The sequence below is a fragment of the Terrapene carolina genome, unplaced genomic scaffold (genome assembly GCF_002925995.2).
Source record: "Terrapene carolina triunguis isolate 2854851 unplaced genomic scaffold, T_m_triunguis-2.0 Scaffold210, whole genome shotgun sequence".
In the NCBI taxonomy this organism is placed as follows: domain Eukaryota; kingdom Metazoa; phylum Chordata; order Testudines; family Emydidae; genus Terrapene; species Terrapene triunguis.
Window position 1 is genome coordinate 26,518,252 of NW_020664561.1, and position 20,855 is coordinate 26,539,106.

A 20,855-nucleotide genomic window follows, 5' to 3' on the forward strand; every position below is an offset into this window, starting at 1 on the left:
TTTGACTACATTTATTTCAGAAGCATTTTGGCTGTAGAGCAGTGTTAGTGCAAACAGGGTATAGGTTCAAGCTCAAAAACAAAATGTAACCTATAAAAAATACTGAGATGTAAGTTTGTGAAACTGTATCAAAGAAAAGAGTACCTCCAGTTTTAAAGTATTAGTAGGCCTGTAAACTGTTTAAAGCCAGTTATTTAGAAAAATCTTAATGTTAAAATGAATAAACCTCAAATATGCTCTCAATCATTACAAGAGTATTAATATCAACATCTATCATGTACAATTAATTTAAAAATGCTTGCAAATAAAAAAATCCCACCTTACCTCTAATTAATTTAGCATTCACATCTTCATTTACTTTGGCAATATTGATTATCAATCGAGCTTGTTTAGCATATCGAAGAGTGCTAAGGGTTTCCTCTACATTGCTGGCAGCAGGGCTTATTGTGGCAATCATGGTCGTTTTTGAATTTCCACCAAGACTTTCCTTTAATAACCTTCATTGACAAGAAAATGAAACAACAATTATTCCCACCATTGAAACCAAATTAACTTCTCAGAGTTCATAAGGAGTTAAATACAAAAAAGCCTGTGTGATTTACTATATATTTCAAGATGATTTTCAACCAGATAGCCAAATCCAGAACATGAGCCTGTTCCTGCTTACAGATACACAACAAGTTTTTTTATGCTTAGAGAAAATTCAATCAACAACTTATACACCTAAATAATTTCACCCTATTATACTTTAAGACTCTTACAAACCATAGAAACTATTACACACAAGCATTTCTTTGTTTTCCACTTATGCTCTCCTCTTTTTGGAAAACGTTGATCCCAAATGCCTAAATATAGCAGAAGAAACATGCCTGCCTTTGTTTATATTTTCACTGGTGCACCAACACCATGGAAGATTTCAGATGAAAATGTCTTAAGGGTTATGGGAATAGGTCATAAATCAATTTTTGGTGCAATCAACATGACAACTGCTTTCATTTCTTAGTGACAAAACTGCATTAAAATAGATTAAAATAGTCTATAATTCAGATGACATTCCCCAGCAAGTTCTAATAGCAATAACTTTCTATCTCATACCAAATTACACAATCCTTGTTGCCTTCTCATCTAAATTTGGCAACAATTTCTAGCTCTTCGAGCAATTTGCAAGACAGTACACCTTGCTACAGAGTGGACAATGAGAGAGGAATGCGGAAGGACAAATAGTTTTTACTTTGCCCAAGTTCTTTTCCATTCCTGAATTAAAAGAAGCTTCTCTGCCTGTGCGTTTTTACATTTTTCCCACTCCAGATTTAGTATTTATGACAGTTGCCAGAATGAAGAAATGGAAACTAAAGTCCTTTATTTACAGAAAGCCCTATTCTGACTAAAATAAACTCAGGTGTCAGGCATGCATAAGCCCCAAGCCACTTGCCTCTACCAGCTGATCTATAGGAGACAGATGAATGGTATTATAAGAACTACTCAGCTGACCAGCAATTCATAGTTTTAGGGTTTGTCCTTAATCTTTAAAAAATTAGCCGATTCCCAGGTGCATGACACTGTGGAACTAGTTCAGTGCCAGTGATGAAGGTTAAGAGAGTGTTGTGCCAAGGAGAGAGGAAGGATTCTGGCTGCTGGGAGGCAGGGATGGGATCAAGACCATAAAGTCCCACCCATGCCTGTGTGCCTAATGTGACATGCCCACCCCGTCACTTGTTCGATCAGGCCAGCAACTTGCTGACAAATCTGTCTTTAGGAGAGAAAGAACCATCATGGAGCCAAAAAGGTAAGGCCAGCAAATAATAGAACATAGGCAGGGAATAGGGAGATTGTTTCCTCTCTTGTGGGAGGGAATTTTAGTGTTCAACAGATGCTAAAAATGTGAAAGCAGTCTCTTCTGTGCCAGGAGAAAAAGGGAACAGCAGAGAGATGAGGGCACTGTTAAGAGAAGAAAAGGCATCAGAAGCACATTTCTTCATCTACAGTACAGAACACTGAGGAAGAATATACCGGTCCTCAAATGTACCCACAATTAGCAGAACATGAAAATAAAAATATTTTTCAAGTTTACTTTACTTCATCTAATAGTTATTTCATTCAATTTGTAGAAGTGAGAGTTTACAGATCCATGAATCTACCGTCTGATAAGAGTCTAATCTTTTTGTTTTCCACAGAACCGAGATTACTTTATAGTAGCTCTTCATGAAATATACATACCACGTAAGGACAGATTCCCGATAAGGAATGAAAGCTCTCTTTCTGTTCTGAGATTGCTCAGAAAGCGCAGAAATAACTTTCCCCAGAGTCAGCAGTGATTTATTAATACTCACGCCCTCCTATATAAAGCAGAAATAAAAATAAATGCACAGCCTCATTCTGAATATAAAACATTACTACTTCGATTTTTTTTTAAATGGGCAAATTGCTAAAACAGAGCCTAACAGGCTAGCAGCATTCTCCTGTGAACCCATCCTGTTAACATGTGTTGTTGGTCCTATCGGGAGATGCTAAGTGGATCATGCTGACTCTCTGATGCAGATGTAGTGTATTAAACCCACCACTGATATAATGGAGACGAGAGCAGCCCAGAAGGATCTTCAATCTGATGTAATGAAGACCTACGTTTTGGACTAAACAGTTCCAAGGAGCAACATTGGAGAAGACTGGGGATACATTTTATCTTATTGTAAACTATTTTTTGTTAATAAAGCCAAACCCCAGGAAGGGGTGAGTTCTGACTCTGCACAGTGTATAGACTGTTTTAGAGCAGGTTAGGAAAGGTACTTGCACATATAGAGCACTCCCCTCCCCCCATTCTTTTTAGCTTCTTTGCATTATGAAAACAGAGTTAAGCAAGTGCTTTCTCCCCTGTTTTAGGCATAAAAGAATATTCAGCTTTGTAAAGTTACAACAAATGTGTGACACACGGGATAAAAGCTAAAGCAAGCATTTAATATCTAGCCTTTTGGAAGAGAACTAGAATACAAACCACAGATGTCCAAGCCTCCTATACAAAAACCACCGAAGAAAACCATTTTTTCCTGTCTTTTTTTTTTTTAATGCTTATTTATATTTAGGTATAATCAAGTCAAGTTAAAGCAGATGTGATGTTTTCCACATTGATTCAGTATTTATACTGAACCTGTGATGTGAGACTCAGATCAATAATAATTTACATACATATACATTTTAAACCAGTGAAACTGTTAAACAATTAAAGCAAGTTAAATTTAACTCTATGAATAGTACAGAATATTCAGCAGACACTACATACATTACTTTTTTCCTGTCTTGTGAAAAGACCAGAGCAGCAATACAAAAGACACCATTACATCAAGATTCATTCAACATGGAGACCAAGAGGTCTTCTCTTAAAAGTGCAGACCTAAAGCATTTTCATTTCATGGCCTCACAATACTGTACTCTTTGAGACAAACTATATGTCACAAAACTGTAAATGCAGTTTACCTTCAGCCTCTCTTCACTGGTCTGAGTTGGAGAGCAGCGTTCGCTGCCTGCTAGATCTATTAGATTTATGCGACTGGTAATCCTATGATCATGCCCTTCTTCTTCCACAAACTCTGTCTAGAGAAAAGAGATTACTGCACTTAGAAAAAATATTAAATTTTGCAGACTATGACTCATCACCAAAATAAAAACCCCATGAAGAGTCAGATCTACGATGCTATTCACTTTTAAACAATACGTTAAACATTTTCTCATTTTACTTTTTTAATGATAGTGTCATTTAAGACATAGTATAACTTTCAACAAGAAAAAGAGTAAGGCGAGGATAGTAAATAGTATCCAGAGACAAACACCTGAGGATTTCCGGTAGCACACCTGCATAAGCATAAGTAGAATTTGTAAAAAGTGAAACGCAGCCTAGCAGTACATTTTGCTACTTTAGCTCGGGAGCATATCAGGACTACTACTCACTTGGGCTTCAATCCAGCACCCATTGAAATCACTAGAAGTTGTCTTTGACTTCCATTGGTGCAAGACTAAACCACTGGTGGGTGAAAAGGACACGGACATACATGCCCTGATGGGGAAGACAGGGCAAAGTATGTGATGGCAGCAACTGAGGAAAATCAGGAAAAAAATCTGTGGGAGGAAAAAATTGGAGGCCCATAGACTTGGGAAGAGCTCTATCTACTTCGCCTCCTTCTCCACCCTTGTCTCTCTGTGGAGGGTGCCTGTCTCCTACATACAAAATCATAGGGGGGAGAGCAGAGCTCATGTCTGCTGGGGATAGGTGCCACTGACCTGAGTGCACAGGTGTGTTTCAGTAGCTTCTCGTTTAACAGTGCCTGGAACACTTTGCATTATCCTATCTCTGACCCAGGTCAGGTAAGTGGGAGACATCACTGGGACAAACATTAAAAACTGTGTATTATAGGATTTTCTCCCCTTGCTATAACTGAACCATGAACATATTTGTATAGTACAATAAGTATATATAGTGCAGAACATTAGAAAAGCAGTGTCCTGAAAAGTTTACAGTATGACTCAGACATGTTTACAATGTGCTTTTTAAAAAAACAGTAGTACTGTGAGTATAGAAAATAAACCAGACCTGGCTACTTAAAAAGCAAGACTACTACTTCTTTATTCAGCCCAGTATATTTAACACAACCCTCCCCTACTTCATTCTTTTCTAGGCAGCACACGATAATTGAATTTTCCACCACTACATTATTGCAATAATTAAAAAGAAAAAAAGTCACACTATACCTTTGTCTGTGTCATCACGAGGGTGAAGACAGAATGAGATCTAGAGCTCTTGTCATTCATGCCTGTGGCAGCAGTTGCTCTCTGTTTATTTCCTAGCTCAAGCCAACTCTGATAATAGAGATAAGAGACAGGATATTAAGGAAAGGATTCTGTGAGCAGCTAACAAAAGTTTAAAGAGCTCTGCAAAAATGAATATACTGTATCTACATGCTGGTATTGGCGGTAGTGTGGGCCACTAAAAAGAAAATTTTGGTAGCCTATAAAATACTTTTGGGATGTAAGTTATGTAGGATGCCAACATTAATCAATGTTTTGAGCATTATTGATACATTTTTTTCCCACCTCTAATCACAGGGGCCAAAATGGGGCAAACTTTTTGAGACGCTGGTGCTAGCAAAAGGAAAAATGGAACCACTACTACTTTTGTCTAAGCTTAAATGAGAAATTAAAATGAGTTTAGGCCCCGATCCTGCAAGTAACTTCACACGGGCACAAGGCTCTGCCCACACGTAGTCAGCTGCAAGATCAGATAAGATGTAATAGGCTAACGGACTAGGCTTTGTAAGCTCATGTTTATCATCACTGAAAACAAGCATTCAGGAGTAAAGAAAGGAGCAGTCATGAGGCAAAAGAAAGATTTTTACTTACAGCTATTAGAAGACTGATTTTTATTACTTAAAAACTTCATCATCATCATCTTACCTGGATATCAGAATAAGAACTGACCATGTTCCTATAAAACAAATAAATAGTTCTAGTTCAAACCAGTTCATTTTGTTTCTACAAAAGTCATTAGTGGTTTAATTTTTGAAAAAATTTACTGAGTTATAGACAAATACATACACTAAAGCCTAACTTCATCAAGGCACCATGCAAGCCTAAGTGTCTACCCCAGCAAGATTGGGCAGGATCTCAGGCCTTGATTCTGCAAAGATTTGCACATGTGCTTAACTTTACTCACTGTGAGCAGTTCCACTGGCCTCATTGAGATTATTTACAGTTCAGAAAGTTAAGCACGTGTGCAAGTCTTTGCAGAATAAAGGGTCCTGCCCAATCCTGCTAGGGTTGACCTTTACATCTGCAGAGCCTCTATTAAGTCAATGGGACTGCACAAGGGCATAAGAACAATAACTAGCATATTGCCGTATCAGGCCAACGTATTTACTAGAATGACAATAGTTAAGGCTTACGCTGTCAAGTCTTCCACATATGGCCCCAATACTGGATGTTCTCTTACACGGAGCTGTTGAGAATAATTGTAAAAGAAAAAGCTATTCAAATATATGAATTTGTCATAACAATTATGCAACAATCTCTTATAAGTAAAAAAACCTAATGAAAATAGAAGTGAAAAATTATTTTTCTACATGTCATGGTATGAAGGGTTTTTTTGGGGGGTAGGGGAAGGTCTTACGAAAAAATTCAATGCATGCTCCAGAATAATATAATTACAAGAATAATAATAAAACCTTTATTTTACCAGGATAACTGAAAATGAATTCTCAATTACAAAAATAACCAGGCCAAAATAGGTCACAAACTGGAATATACTGTTGCTTACCAAATAGAACCGAAGATGTAACAATGTGTAAACAAAACAAAATTGAGGAAAATTCATAACTCGGATTTGCTATAAATGCTCTTTACTGCTTTGACACTGAAGTTTTAAAAATACCTGTAACACACTCAGTTACATGCCCAAGACTCAACAGAAATTTAGCCAGAGTCCATCAGCAAACATTCTCCCAAAATCACTGTCCAACCTAACCCTCCCAATTTAATAGAGCTGTAGGGTGCTCTGCAGAGAACTAGAATAAAAAAAAAAAGTGCTAAATATAAATGAATTCATTTCACTAATAAATGCTGTGTATTGTGGGGGGGGGGGGTGTTTTCTTCTCTTCAGCATTTCTTGGTTTAGTAATCTCCCTCTCCTCTTCATTTTGTTTTTTTCCCCACTCCTGTCATTTAATTTACTCTCTCTCTTATATCTGTTTATGATCTTCTGCTTTTACAGGCAGCACAAGATCTTGCATTGTCCTCTTGTTTGTTTTTCCCCTTTGATCTCAGTTTGTCCAATGCTTCCTTCTAAACGTTCTTTCACTGTTCTGATTTCCCCAACCCCACTCCATAGTGCTACATCTTCACTGCAAAGAGGTGTGTTTTTACATCAAGGTAACTATCTTGATGTAAAATTCTAGTGGAAGCAAGGCACTGTAGTTTTTACGTCAGTGTATCTAGTCAAAGTCAATTCTAGGTAAGGGAAAAATAAGATTGATCTTGACCAGCTACATGAAGGTGAAAATTACCTGTATCTTGTCTCCACTAGGATTTTACACCAAGATCTCTCTCAATGTAAAAAAACTTTTTTTTTTTTAGTTAAGACAAAGCCTTAGGCCTGGTCCACACTACCCCCCACTTCGGACTAAGGTACGCAAATTCAGCTACGTTAATAACGTAGCTGAATTCGAAGTACCTTAGTCCGAACTTACCGCGGGTCCAGACGCTGCAGGCAGGCTCCCCCGTCGATGCCGCGTACTCCTCTCGCTGAGCTGGAGTACCGGCGTCAACGGCGAGCACTTCCGGGATCGATCCGGGATCGATTTATCGCGTCTAGACAAGACGCGATAAATCAATCCCAGAACACCAATTGCCTGCCGTCGGACCCGGAGGTAAGTGTAGACGTACCCTTAGGGTTTATGTACACTAGGATGTAAAGGTGTGTTATTAGATCATATTAGCTAAACCAATCTAACGAATACCTTCTAGGACAAGTTGTTCTTTAACACAATTTAGTAATTTAGAAACTTGCCTTGCCTCCAGTAGAGTTTCAAAAGGAATTAGCTACTCGATCTAACGTCACACCTTTAAATCCTACTTAAAACAAGACTTTAGGGCTGAATGGACAGGCTGAAGTCTGTGTCAAGCAGAGACCTCTGCTCTGCTCCTCCAAAGCGGGGGTAGGTGGGGAATACATGAGAAACCCCAAAATGTAAATGCAGAAGACGACAGAAAAAGAGAGGGAATTTTTTCCCCCTCGAATAGGGAATTGATAGATAGAAAAATCCAAGTATCAAATCACAATTTTGGGGAAGGGATTAAATGTGTGTTTCTTTCAGATGCTGTCTAACTAGCTATCAGCTTCAACTAATTTGGTATGAAGTAGGGTTGCCAGTTTTGGTTGGACGTATTCCTGGAGGTTTCATCACATGACAGTCTTTAATTAAAGATTAATCTTTGTCCTGGAGTCTCCAGGAATTAATCCTAGGGGGATGGCAACCCTCCCTACAAAGAAGATATTCAGAGAGCAATCCTCAAAAAAGTAAATTCCTCCACTTGGAAGACTGATGGGCAAAATTAAATTAAAGCCCTAGCTGCAGATTCCAGCTTTCTCACAATGTTACTTTAATTAGAAATAACCTTGGTTCTGTTTTTAACTTCTTCTATGCAGTGGCATCAATATCAGTAGCAGAAAGGTAAACAGATTAGTAACAGCATTTGGGTGAACAGAGACCCCCAAAATCAGTGTATATTTGTTCATTTTATCGCTGAAAACGTTTTGGTCATGCAGTAGTGGAGAAAAATAAAATCTAGTCTGCAAAATATTACTCAGTTAATATTTAACAACCTTGAATCTAAGAACTATCTTAAAATTTGACAGTATTTTATTGAAACTGGCAAATCAATGTATTTTTAAAATTCATACCAGTATAAGTTCTAGGCACTGAGTACATAGCTAAAGATGCTTCACAGCAGTCCAACGTGTGTACCATCTTCTCTGTAACTCATTTAGTAGGAACATTTATAATAAGGTAAAATATTAGGAGATGAGCAAGCAAGAAGAAAGCAATGAGCACATCACAAAACAACGTTGCTATGTGATCTACCTATACAACTACTTCCGAGCTTGTCTGACAGGAAGCTTACCATAGCCTTCCAGTTAGAAGGCAGGTGCCACTACATCTTGTATATTGACAGATACACCTCTACCTCGATATAACGCTGTCCTCGGGAGCCAAAAAAATCTTACCGCGTTATAGGTGAAAACGCGTGATATTGAACTTGCTTTGATCCACCGGAGTGCGCAGCCCCACCCACCCCAGAGCACTGCTTTACCGCATTATATCTGAATTCGTGTTATATCGGGTCGCATTATATCGAGGTAGCGGTGTATATTAAGAGTGTATATTATGAGTAGTAACTTACAGGTTGTTTCTTTTGTCCATTTTCAGCTTTAAAGATGAGCAAATCATGAATTTTCTCATTGTAGACTTCAAAATAGCTCATTTCAAGATGGTACAAAATCTAATTTAAAAAAAATTATATGAGTCAAATATTCTACCAGACTTTTTTTTGTCATTTCCAGTCAACAAATTTAATGGAAGCTGCAGGTATTCTACACCACCGTTGCAAGCTTTCATTTTGAAGTCATCTTCCAACAGCAAGATCCTAGACAAGAAATCTTAAGTATACAAACTTATTACAAGTCTATCCACTGCTTTCCGCAGCTGTGAAATGTCATGTTTAAAAAAAAAAAAAAAAAACTCTCAGAAATGTCAACATTGTGCTTTTAATACATAAAAAAATGTTTTATTCACTCCTGCAGGAGTCCCATATTCTTTTATGGACTAAGTTTCCACAGTATGATACATACAATACATGAAATAAAGATTCTGACTGGTGGAGCTGGCACACTTTGGTGATTTTATACCATGTCTCAGAAAAGGGACATGCATTGTTATAACTAGTATCCACAATTATCTTAATTTATTGAATGAGGATTCTCCATGAAAGTACTCACCCCTTCACTTAAACTCCTATAGTATTTATAAAATTAAAGTGTGTTGTCTAAGGAGCAAAGAAGATGAAGTAAAAAAAACTGACAATGCAGATAAAAATAGAACTTGGATGATTTATGGCAGCAGAATCACTTATTCACAGCACATAAGCATAGACAGTCACTTATATCCACTCTCATTGGCATTCATTAGAAACTATAATTTGATGCTGACTTTAGCAATAAAGAGTAATATACTACTTAGATTCCTCAATGCCTAACAAACCTTTTATAATTTCTGTGCCTCACAGTAAAGCAAAATGATTTATAAGCTTCGTAGCTGTGAATACCAATATATTTATGTATGCTGATGTGCTGAATAATACTTTGGCAATAGATAAAGAAATTCTAAGCAAGTTAAACAAAAACCTTTCTGTATAAACTTCACTCAAAATTACCTTCACTATTTTATAGTCAGCAACATTTAGTCACCAAACACTTGTATGCAGCCTTTTCTTTCCTATAAGAAAGCAATTATATGTTCTCGATCTCTAGTTTATCTTTACATATGTGGACAATAGCATCAAATAAGATGTAAAAATAAGGCAGATGTCCATCTGTTTTACATTTAATATCTCCTTCAATAATCGTCTCAAAAATCAGATTTATAAATTAAAGAAAAGATTCAAAACGTTCTTTCTAGGGAGCATCCATACCATTCTTACCAAGGACTGCATCTTGTATTTGTAGCAAGGTGAGATTTAGCTGTCTCAGTCCTCTCTCAAGCTCTCTGGTCTTGGTAAAAAAGAAGTACAATACCAAAAAACAGCGCTCTCTACCAAATTATTAGGAATTCACTCTTAGCAAAACCTGAATCCCAGTAACCATAGAAACAAGAAAAGCACATCTCTGGAAGAACTTCTAGTGATAATAATCACCCAACAAAACCCCAATCCATCCTTCTCTCTAGATAGCATAGGTATACACAATATATACATACCAAATTACCATGCAGCACCACACACAGATTAGCCATTGTCTGAATGCGTCTTAACCTGCTCAACAGCCCTGGTGACCCTTCTGCTAGACTTCCTCACAAAGATTCCAAAGCAAAATTATAGAAGCCGTAATACTTGTTTCCAACTAATTGCAGATTCTTCAGTTTGGATCATATCTTGTTTGTTGATCTCTCCATCTGATAAATGTTCCTCTCCACATGAACACCACAATTTTTCTCCTTGAAATGCTTTTTGGCTCACTAAACAATTCAGTTTCAGCATCCTTTCCAACATGCTAACTTGGAGTAATGGGACTGTCTTGCTCTTCCACAAACTCCAGCATATGCAACTGCTTTCTTCAGCTGGCATGACCTACGGTCACTCTAGAAAAACAACGAGGAGTCTGGTAGCACCTTAAAGACTAACAGATTTATTTGGGCATAAGCTTTCGTGGGTAAAAAACCCACTTCTTCAGATGCATGGAGTGAAAATTACAGATGCAGGCATTATTATACATGAAGAGAAGGGAGTTACCGTACAAATGTATAATAATACGTGCATCTGTAATTTTCACTCCATGCATCTGAAGAAGTGGGTTTTTTGCCCATGAAAGCTTATACCCAAATAAATCTGTTAGTCTGTATCCACAAAAACAGGGAGGAGTCCGGTGGCACCTTAAAGACTAACACAGCTCCCCCCTGATATGTTACTCTACATAGCACCAGTGCAACGGATGTAACAATGTTGCCTTCTAGGGTTTATAACATAGGCTCCAATATGGAGTATTTAAAGAACTTTCCACTAAAATATAATTGATCCTTTCCTGAAAGAATCAAACAAGGTATCACAGAGGAACAAAAAACAACCAACCATTTGTTGTCCTGAGAAATCGAGAAGGTTATTATACTGAAGGATGATATCACCCATAAACTGTATAAGACAGATTTGAGGCGCTGAAGTTCAAACAGCTGAAAAGCTGTCTCCATTTGACCATGCAAGTTACTGTACCAAAACATATTTGATGTACTTGAGTATTGAGAGAAACTTTGGGACAAAACTTGCATTTTATCTTTGTCCTCCAAGTTTCTATCTGTGCTTTGGGACCCTACTTTTTGCCACTTTTCCTTTGGATAATGAATCCAGGCTTGAGGGCCTAGAGACTTTATGGAATGTTCTTCCAACTGTGGATTCAGTAGATCAACTAAAAGTAAGTGCTTGTCTAAACACAAAAGTTACACAATACAAGCATGCTTTAGTCTTTCCCTTCTTAAAAAAACCAAACACCTTTAATCCCACTTGTCTTTCCAACTACCATTCCTTTCATCTGTAAATTCATTTAACACACTGTCTACAATCACTGCCTGGAGTTCCTCTTCTCCAATTCCATCCTATACCACCTTCAATCCGGCTTCTGCCTTCTATGCTCTGCTGACCTTGCTCTCGCTAAAGTCTCCAGTTACCTCTTCTTAGCCAAATCTCAGAACCAGTACAGGCTCTTCTTGAAGTCTTGTCCTGCGTTGGCTTCTATGAAACTTTACTCTCCCTGTTATTCTCCTACCTCTCTATTTGCTCCTTCTGTGTGTTCTTTGAAGGATGCCCCTCATCCCCCCCTTCCAACTTTCTGTGTTCCCACAGGACTCTGTACTTCGTCCCCTTTGCTCCCTCTACACCTTTTCTTTGGATAATCTCATCTGTAAATACAAGTTCTACCAGCATCTTTGTGCTGATGACCCTCAGGTCTCTCAACCACAGGCCTGTCTCCTTCTGTCCAAACTAAAATCTTGGCCTGTCTCTGATATCTCCTCATGGATATCCAGCTGTCAGATCAAGTTCAACATGGCTAAACAAAGCTCTTATTCTCAATCACTGTAGACACCACCAACATCCTGCCTGTCCTATCAATCAGGCCCATGCCCCGGATGTCATCTTCGACTTGGATCTCTCTCAGGTCTTCACAACCAGGCTATGTCTCAATCTTGCCAATTCTTTCTGCATAACATCTCTAAGTATAGCCTCTCATCTATCCACAATGCTAAAACTCTCATCCAGGCTGTCATCTCATATCTCAATTAGTACAACATCCTTTTCTCTGGATATGAGAAATGCAGTCTTGCCCCACTGATATCCATTTAGAATTCTGCTGCAAACATCACTATCCTAGCTCAGCACTTTGATGCTGTCACCTCTCTTTTTACACCCCTCCACTGTCTTCCCCTCTCCTCTATCACATCAAACACAAGCTACTTGTTTTCACTTTGAAGACCCTTCACAACCAACCCACCCCATCCACAAAGCTACTTAATTATCCTCCTTGAAATACCGCCTTTAAATGCTCTTTTGTCTTGATACCTACACAAATTTTGACAATAGTTAAGATGCTTGTGTACCAAGACCACAGCCTATCATTCTGACCAGTCTTGTCTCACTGTTTCCTTGTATTCCTCTGCTAGTATGTCTATATCCATCGGATGTCTTATATTTAGGTTGCAAGCTCTCTGTCTTTATGTTTTGCATTTGCACAGGCCCTAGCACAATGCTCCATAACTAAGGCCCCTAGGCACTATGATAATACAAATAGCTAAAGTGGTACAACCCCATTAGTGAGGATGCAATTATATCATACAGCTACTCCCATATGGGAAGGGGAATAAGCTATATTCCAGTATGAGACACCTTTACACTGATATAACTGCATCCAGTCTAGGGGTTGTGTCAGTATAACTATTTTTGTAAAAGAGTCACATACACTGATACAAAAATCGTGTAGAGATCAGGTCTAAAAGATTGTTCTTAAGTAATCCTGGAGCTTTATGTGAACTAAAAGATGACTTCACAATAATTTTAATATAACCAGAGACAGTTCATCTAATTGTTCAAACTTTGGTTCTTTTTCATGGTTTCCTTTTTTCATATTATACTCACCCATGTTTATCCCAAAAGTAATTGTTGTAATAATTTTAATGAAGAAGGGCTTACATTCATTAAGTTAGGAAAGGATTGCACATACCATAACAAGAAAACTGAGGTCTTGACATTAAATAAGCTGTGCTCTGAGTAAACAAAAAGGCCGCTATACAGTGCAGACTTGTCCAATAGTAAGACATTGCCAAGACTAGCGAGAGGGAAACCCAGAATAACCACTGCCATTTACACTGGGGATCTCTTAAATCTCTCAATTTTAGAATCAGAAAAGTTGAGAGGAGGAGTGTTTGTTTTTAAATAGAGTAAAAATAGCTACCCATTAGGCAGGTTTTATTTAATTATTGAGTTTCATTTGTATACATCACCACCAGATTATTTACCCTTCTTTCTGTAAATTTTTATCTTTTAAATACAAAAAGTATATATAAAAAACCACATAGCCTTTTGGTACAGCACCAACAGTATGTACATATTGCTATTTGTATTATTCCTGATATGGGACTATAGCACAATATATGATTTGGATTGTCTAGAGAACATTAGTTGTCAGTTCTAGCAAAAATAAAATTTAAAGCAGCAGCAGAGTACAGAAACTAGGAGGAAGTAAAATAGCACTAAAGAGTAGAATGACAGGAATAAATATTAAAATCCTTGTTAACAATATTCTCTAATTCAATACAGCCACAATAGAAATAAGCTTTCTGACACAATACCTGCTGTGTGTCCATTTGTGCTATCTGAGTAAAAAGATCTTCACAAAATCTTGGAATTATTCCTAGTTCTTCACCAAATCCCATCATCCTGTAATTACAAAAGAATGTGTACACACACACTTGTAGTTTTTTAGAAGATGTTTACATTTATCTGCCTAATGTAAATATTAATCATGTTGTAGTTAAGACCATATTACAGTTCAAATCCCAGATGCATTTCTAAATTATACAAATACTTAATTATAGAAATAAATCAGAGACATTTAAGGATCAGAAAAAAAAAAGTTATCAATACCTGACCTTTCACATGATCTGGTGTATACAAACCAATTTATCCCCAGATTCCAAATTGATGTTTATGGGCCTCCCTTTCAAGTCCTGTCTACCAGTCCAACTTCTTGAACTCATTACTACTAATTTTATGAACAAGTCATACTTAACACATTTCAAAGTATACCAAAATTTATTTAAAAAAAAAAATCAATGCATAGAGGCCAATTCACTTGAAAATCACCAGTTTGTTCAAAAATAAATCTGGCATAGTTGTTCCTATACTAATCACGTCATTATCTCCAGTTCGTACCCCTCTTGATTTGAGTTTTGCATCTTTAGTTCAATTTAATTTCAGTTTCAATTTGAAAAAAAATAGACATTAACTCAGCTGGTAAATGTTTACATTAATAGCTGCAGTAGTATAAAGAAATCTGTGCTGAAACTATAATCCCAGCACAGTACTAGTTTATGTCAAACATTAAAATGCTGTAAAATGTGACCTAGTTTAACATGAAAATGAGTACTGTCCTCTTCATTCTCCTCCCCTACACAGCTACTGAAAAACTTGTTTAAAAAAAAAAAAAAAAAATCACATAGAATAGCCATTGTTCAAGTAGAAAGTACAGCGTCTTGTGTACTTCTAGTAAAGAGCTATGCAATAGAGGAATCAAATTAATCAAAGCCCTGCACAAGTGTTGTGCCAACGTCTGAGAACTGTGAAGCCGAGTACAGAGAGGTACAAATCAATGTTTGCCAGAGAGAAAAATGACAAAGTTGGGAGAGAACAAGTCATTTTTAAGCTTTTAAGAAGGATGCTACAAATATGACAATTTTATACTATAGAAAGTATTGAATGTGTGTTTTAGTCCACCTTTACTAAATACTGCATGTCAAAATTAGGATTTCAAAAGAATGACAAAAATTTAAAAAATATACTTCTGTCTAAATATTTTCAGTTACAACTTTTGCAAATAACAGCTCAAGATAATTATAACAGGAAAAGTTTAGAGGAAAAATTATCTTTCCCCCCCATTTGTTTACTTTGTGCATTTGGCAGTACACCTCTACCCTGCTATAACGCGGTCCTCGGGAGCCAAAAAATCTCACCTCCTTATAGGTGAGACCGTGTTATATCGGGTTCGGGCCGGTACGCCGTGCCGGACTGGACCGGCTTCCCCGGCAGTGATTTAAAGGGCCCAGGGCTCCAGCCGCTGCTGGGAGCCCCAGGCCCTTTAAATCACCGCCGGAGCTCTGGCAGCGGGGCTCAGGCGGGGATTTAAAGGGCTCGGGGCTCCCCGCTGCTTTACCGCGTTATATCCAAATTCGTGTTATATCGGGTCGTATTCTATCGGGGTAGAGGTGTACTTTGCATATAGTCACTTTTACTCTTTCCTTGTAGTCCATTTCCCTTGCTTGATGTGTGGGTGTTGGGAGAAGAATTGGTTGTTAAAGACAGTAAAAATACTTTCCAAAAAAAAAAATAGTTAGGCAAACTTGAGGCTTGTCTACACTACAAATGCTTTGCTGATCTAGCTATACTGGCATAGCTATCTCAGCAGAGCCTTTACTGTAGATGCAGCATGCGCCAACAGTAGTAATTTTTTTGCATCTACACTGAGTTGCATCTACACCAGGGGTTTTGCTAAGAGAGTGTAGAAAAACAAAAAACAGTCCCTAGCCAATATAACTATGTTGCCAAAACTTTGCATAGACTAAGACCAGGACTACACTAAAAGTTAAGGTGACCTAACCCCCATTATAGACAGTGCTAGGTCAACAGAAGAATTCTTCTGTTCACCAAGCTATCATCTCTTGGGGAGGTCGATTAACTGCAGTGACAGGAGAACCCCTCCCGTCACTGTAGCAAGTGTCCACACTGAAGTACTATAGTGGTGCAGTTGCAGCATTTCTAGTGAAGACAGCCTAACGTTTGACTGTAAAACCACAAAAATGGGCTGAGGAAGTCAGTGGGAGATACATTTGTGAAACTTTTTTTTTTTAAATTGACTAGATTTCAAGTTGAAAATGTCTTTTTAAAATGAAATTCCCATTGACTTTCTTTAGATTAAATATTTGGGGGGGGGGGGGATTGTTTTTTAAAAAGACTAAGATCACCTTAAAACATTCCTTCCTTTCATTCCTGAGAAACTATAGCCATAACTATTTTTGCTTATAAGGCTTTTTTAATAAGCACCATACTCACTATGATGTCAATTTCACCAAAAATTGACAAACTACGATAAACAAAAAGGGTGGGATTTTCAGAAGCACTCAGCCTTAACCTTAATCTAAAAGTTCCCATTAACTTCACTAGGAGCCAAGTTACTATGTAAAGAAGAATCTTTTGGGGTTCGAGGCATTTCTGGACAAAAGCCTATGTGGGTTTGATAAAGCTGCCTGCCAAGTGCTATTAATATCCTCTAGGCACATTGATACGTATTTGATTTTATTACACATATACAACACTGGAATTCAAATCAAAGATCCTTAGAAGACATACATTTAAGAACATAAGTATGGCCCTACTGTGTGAGACCAAAGGTTCATCTAGACCAGTATCCTGTCTTCCGACAGTAGCCAGTGCCAGGTGCCCCAGAGGGAATGAACAGAACAGGTAATCATCAAGTGATCCATCCCATCGCTCATTCCCAGCGTCTGTAAAAATTTGTTACTGCTTTTAAGATAACATTTTTTTCAGTACGGTTTTCTCAATATTGCCCAGCCAAACAATGTTAATTCTACTTTAGCTGAAGCCAGTGCCTCAGACTTGAATTCATTAGATCAAACAATGGAAGTAGCATAGCTCTTGATATAATAGCATAATAATGTATTCAATTAATAGTATTTGTCCAGCTCTGATTATCTTAATTTCTATTAAAAGTGTTACACTTAAGCAGATTTTCAAAAGCTTAACAAGTCAATCATTTACAAGCCAATTTAAATTACGTCTCTTTTAGCAAATCCAGGTGACTTATAAATTCAGCTCCAACAGAAACGTTTCCAAATTATAACATTTACAATGAAACTTACGTATATGATTTTCCAGAACCAGTCTGTCCATAAGCAAAAAGACAGGTGTTGTATCCCTCAAAGGCTCTTTCTAGGAGCGGTACTGCCAATGCCTTATATACCGTCTCCTGGCTAGCAAAGTTAGGATGACAGTGGTCAAAAGACCAGAATGAAAAGTCATAAATGAAGTCGTACACTTGTTTTGTTTCTGGATGTCGCACAACTGTCTCCAAGCCACTCATGGAGACCACCTGTAATGCTTTTTCTTTTCTCTCTCTGAATAAGACACAGAAACAAACTTTACAGATAAATGTAACATTAAAAGCAAAGTTATGTTATGGTGGTCAACTCAATCACATTTTGTGATCAATTATTTTCTTAAGAGCCAAGGTGTTTTACATTTATGTAGAACATTATCATCTAATAAAGAACAGCTTAATTTTGCAGAAAAAAAAAATAAACCTAAGTCTTTTACATGGAGCAGTGACCTATAACATTTTCTACCAGTGGTTTCCCATCCTAGCCTTAACTACATCAACGTGCTTCTTAAAGCTTTTTTCTTTATTTAGAAAGAAATCAGATCTTTTCACATACATTATATGTCAAGAGAATGAACATCTTTAATAGAAGGACCATGCTGCCTACTTGATATGTAGAAAAATGTTTATGATACCATACATATAATTCAGCTCAGTGTATAAAATAGACCTATACCAAAATGAAAGGTTGACTTTAAAATAAAGCTGAAGATTTTTAATATGGTCAAATAAAATACTTGCTACATCCTTTCTAACCATGCACTGTAACTCTTTGCCTAGACGACCAACTGAAATGATTCAGGAAACATTAGCAATTAAACATTACTAACAAATTAAAAATTATATTACATTGCTTCTACCAAGATAATAACGATTCTATTGAACATATACTGTAGAAACTATTTTAAACTGTTTAAATCAATCTCTGAAAACAGTTGATTACTAACCTGTCACTGAAGGGCCTTACTCGCACAGCCACAGTCACTTTACTGTTTTCTACTTTGAGAGGATTTTCCTCTGTGCAAGTGTTCTGAGCTACAGTTTCTACTTTAAGTGCAGCAGGTCGCATAAATATCTGACTCCCTTCTGCCCTGGCACTTCTACTTATGGACAAAGAGTTGGATGCATTGGTGTTCTTTTTCTGTATAACTTGAAGACAAGGTGTCCTGTTCTTAAGAGTAGACGTAGCTGGACTTTTGGCATCCTGAAGAGTGCCACGCATTGGTGTAGCCTTTATTCCTTCTGTTGTACCACCTTTCCTAGGTGTTCTTTGTCTTTCCAAACTGCCATATTTAGCAACTGAATTTTGTATCCTTTCCTTTCCGGTCAGTTCATTAAAATTATCTTTTTCATTCAGCTTTACCCCTGGGGTCCTGTTAACAAGTTTTGTTGCTATTAAATGTGCTGATCTAGGAACGTCATTTTGAATTTTGGCATCAGCAATAGTTGTCCTATATTTCAAACATTTACTATTCCCATTTCCACTTGAACCATTAAGATTAGCAAGGGAATCTTTATTTTTCAGATCAGAGCATCTCTTTTCATTCATCTGACCTTCAACTAACTGAGTACTAGATTTAATGTAATGGGTGTTATTAGTACTAATGCCTGGTGGAAATACATTTTTGTTGTTTGTCTGTGCAACAACAGAATCACTATTTTCTATCCCAGGTTCACTGTTCTTGTTTGTTTTATGTTTCTCTATTGATCCAGTCCCCAAACGTTGCTTCAGGGTAAGTCTTCCATCTGTTTGGGTATTTTCAATGTCCTGTGCTGTGTTCTCCTCCAACTGTTTATCAATAGAAGGGGTATTTTTGCTTGCTCCAGTTCTTCTCTGGAGAGTTAACCTACCTTCGGGTTTAAATGTAACTGAAGTATCACCTGCATTTTTACAGGCAGAAATCACATAGGTCCTATTTATTTCTTTGGTCTTAGTCAGAGAAAGAGACAGTGAATTATCTTTTTCATTTTCTGGTACCTGTGATTTAAGCTGCTGTCCAAACCTGTTGCTTTTAGGAAAGGTATTTTGTGGAGGATTTTTTTGGAAAGAAGAAACACCAAGCACACCAGTGTGGTTTCTAGTAGGAACTGTGTATATGGACATTTTGGCTTCAAGCACGTTCTAATTTTAGGATTTAAAATATACAACCGAAGCTTCTTCTGAGAGATTAACTTGATTTTTTAATTTTATCTTCTCTACAATCGAGTGAGCCACCATCCAGCTTTTACATGGAATCTGTAAAAGTAAAGCAAACATTTATTTTTATCCTGAAGAATGCAAGTTATTTTTACTACAATGTATTCAAGTCCTGTCTTGGGTAATATATATTCAGTCTGATGTTTAAAGTAAATGATATCCCCCTTCTACCTCACACACAAAACACACATTTGATTAAAATGCTACTGGCCACAATATTGAACCTCACCCTATTGGATGCAGGTTTGGCCACAGTGACCAATTGTGATTTTTGCAATTCATGTCTAAGAGAAGGTCTACACTGCAGTCGGAGTTATGATTTGAAGCTCACATAGGCATTCCTGCATCAGCTTTAATCTAGCTCAGTGGTTCTCAGCCAGGGGTACATGTACACCTGGGGGTATGCAGAGGTCTTCCAAGGGGTACATCAATTCATCTAGATATTTGCCTAGTTTTACAACAGGCTACATAAAAACCACTAGCAAAGTCAAACTTGTTTCTACTGCTCTATATACTTATACACTGAAATGTAAGTACAATATTTATATTCCAAATTATTTATTTTATAATTATATGGTAAAAAGGAGAAAGTAAGCAATTTTTCAGTAATCGTGTGCTATTACACTTTGTATTTTTATGTCTGATTTTGTAAGCAAGTAGGTTTTAAGTGAGGTGTAACAAATCAGATGCCTGAAAGTGGCACAGTTGTCTGGAAAGGTTGAGAGCTACTAGCTAGTTCACTAAAAATAGCAGGGAAGATGCAGTGATGCAGGCTTCAGTGCAGGCTAGGAACACGAGTAGGTACCCAGGGCACCACTTCTTATGAAGCCCATGGCATACTTCTTCACAGCTGTTCTTAGCCATGTTAGCTAGATTAAAGCTACTGTGGGTATGACTACACGAGCTACAATCACACCTCTAACAGTAGTGTAGATGTATTCTAAAAATTAAGCACAGATCCCAAAGAAGCTCCAGATGGTACAAAATGCAGTAGTCCAACTTAGTAACATTGGTCACCATGGGCATGTCACCCCATTGCTCTACTCTCTACACCAGTTCCCAGCTGAAGAAAATCCAATTCAAGGGCTCTTCTCCTGATATTCAAAGTCCTCCATGGAATTATCTCTAGCTACCTAAGAAACTGCCTCTCCCGCTATCATGATGATTTCCCACTGTGACGGGTTGGATCACAGA

General features: G+C 37.5%; 1 protein-coding gene across 1 annotated transcript in view; it reads right to left on the bottom strand.

Annotated features, from left to right (window-relative positions):
* LOC113407249 (kinesin-like protein KIF14) overlaps positions 1-19,665 on the bottom strand; it is an 86,245-nt gene extending 66,580 nt beyond the window's left edge. Inside the window, exons 1-10 of the mRNA XM_026655536.1 lie at positions 18,412-19,665; positions 17,448-17,702; positions 14,145-14,232; positions 8,941-9,039; positions 5,928-5,980; positions 5,440-5,470; positions 4,738-4,845; positions 3,469-3,585; positions 2,218-2,336; positions 325-497 (exon numbers count right to left, since the gene is read on the bottom strand). Coding sequence (XP_026511321.1) covers positions 325-497; positions 2,218-2,336; positions 3,469-3,585; positions 4,738-4,845; positions 5,440-5,470; positions 5,928-5,980; positions 8,941-9,039; positions 14,145-14,232; positions 17,448-17,702; positions 18,412-19,568 — 2,200 coding nt within the window. The 5' untranslated portion in view covers positions 19,569-19,665. The remainder of the gene's footprint in view (positions 1-324; positions 498-2,217; positions 2,337-3,468; positions 3,586-4,737; positions 4,846-5,439; positions 5,471-5,927; positions 5,981-8,940; positions 9,040-14,144; positions 14,233-17,447; positions 17,703-18,411) is intronic.
* Between the last annotated feature and the right edge of the window lie 1,190 nt (positions 19,666-20,855).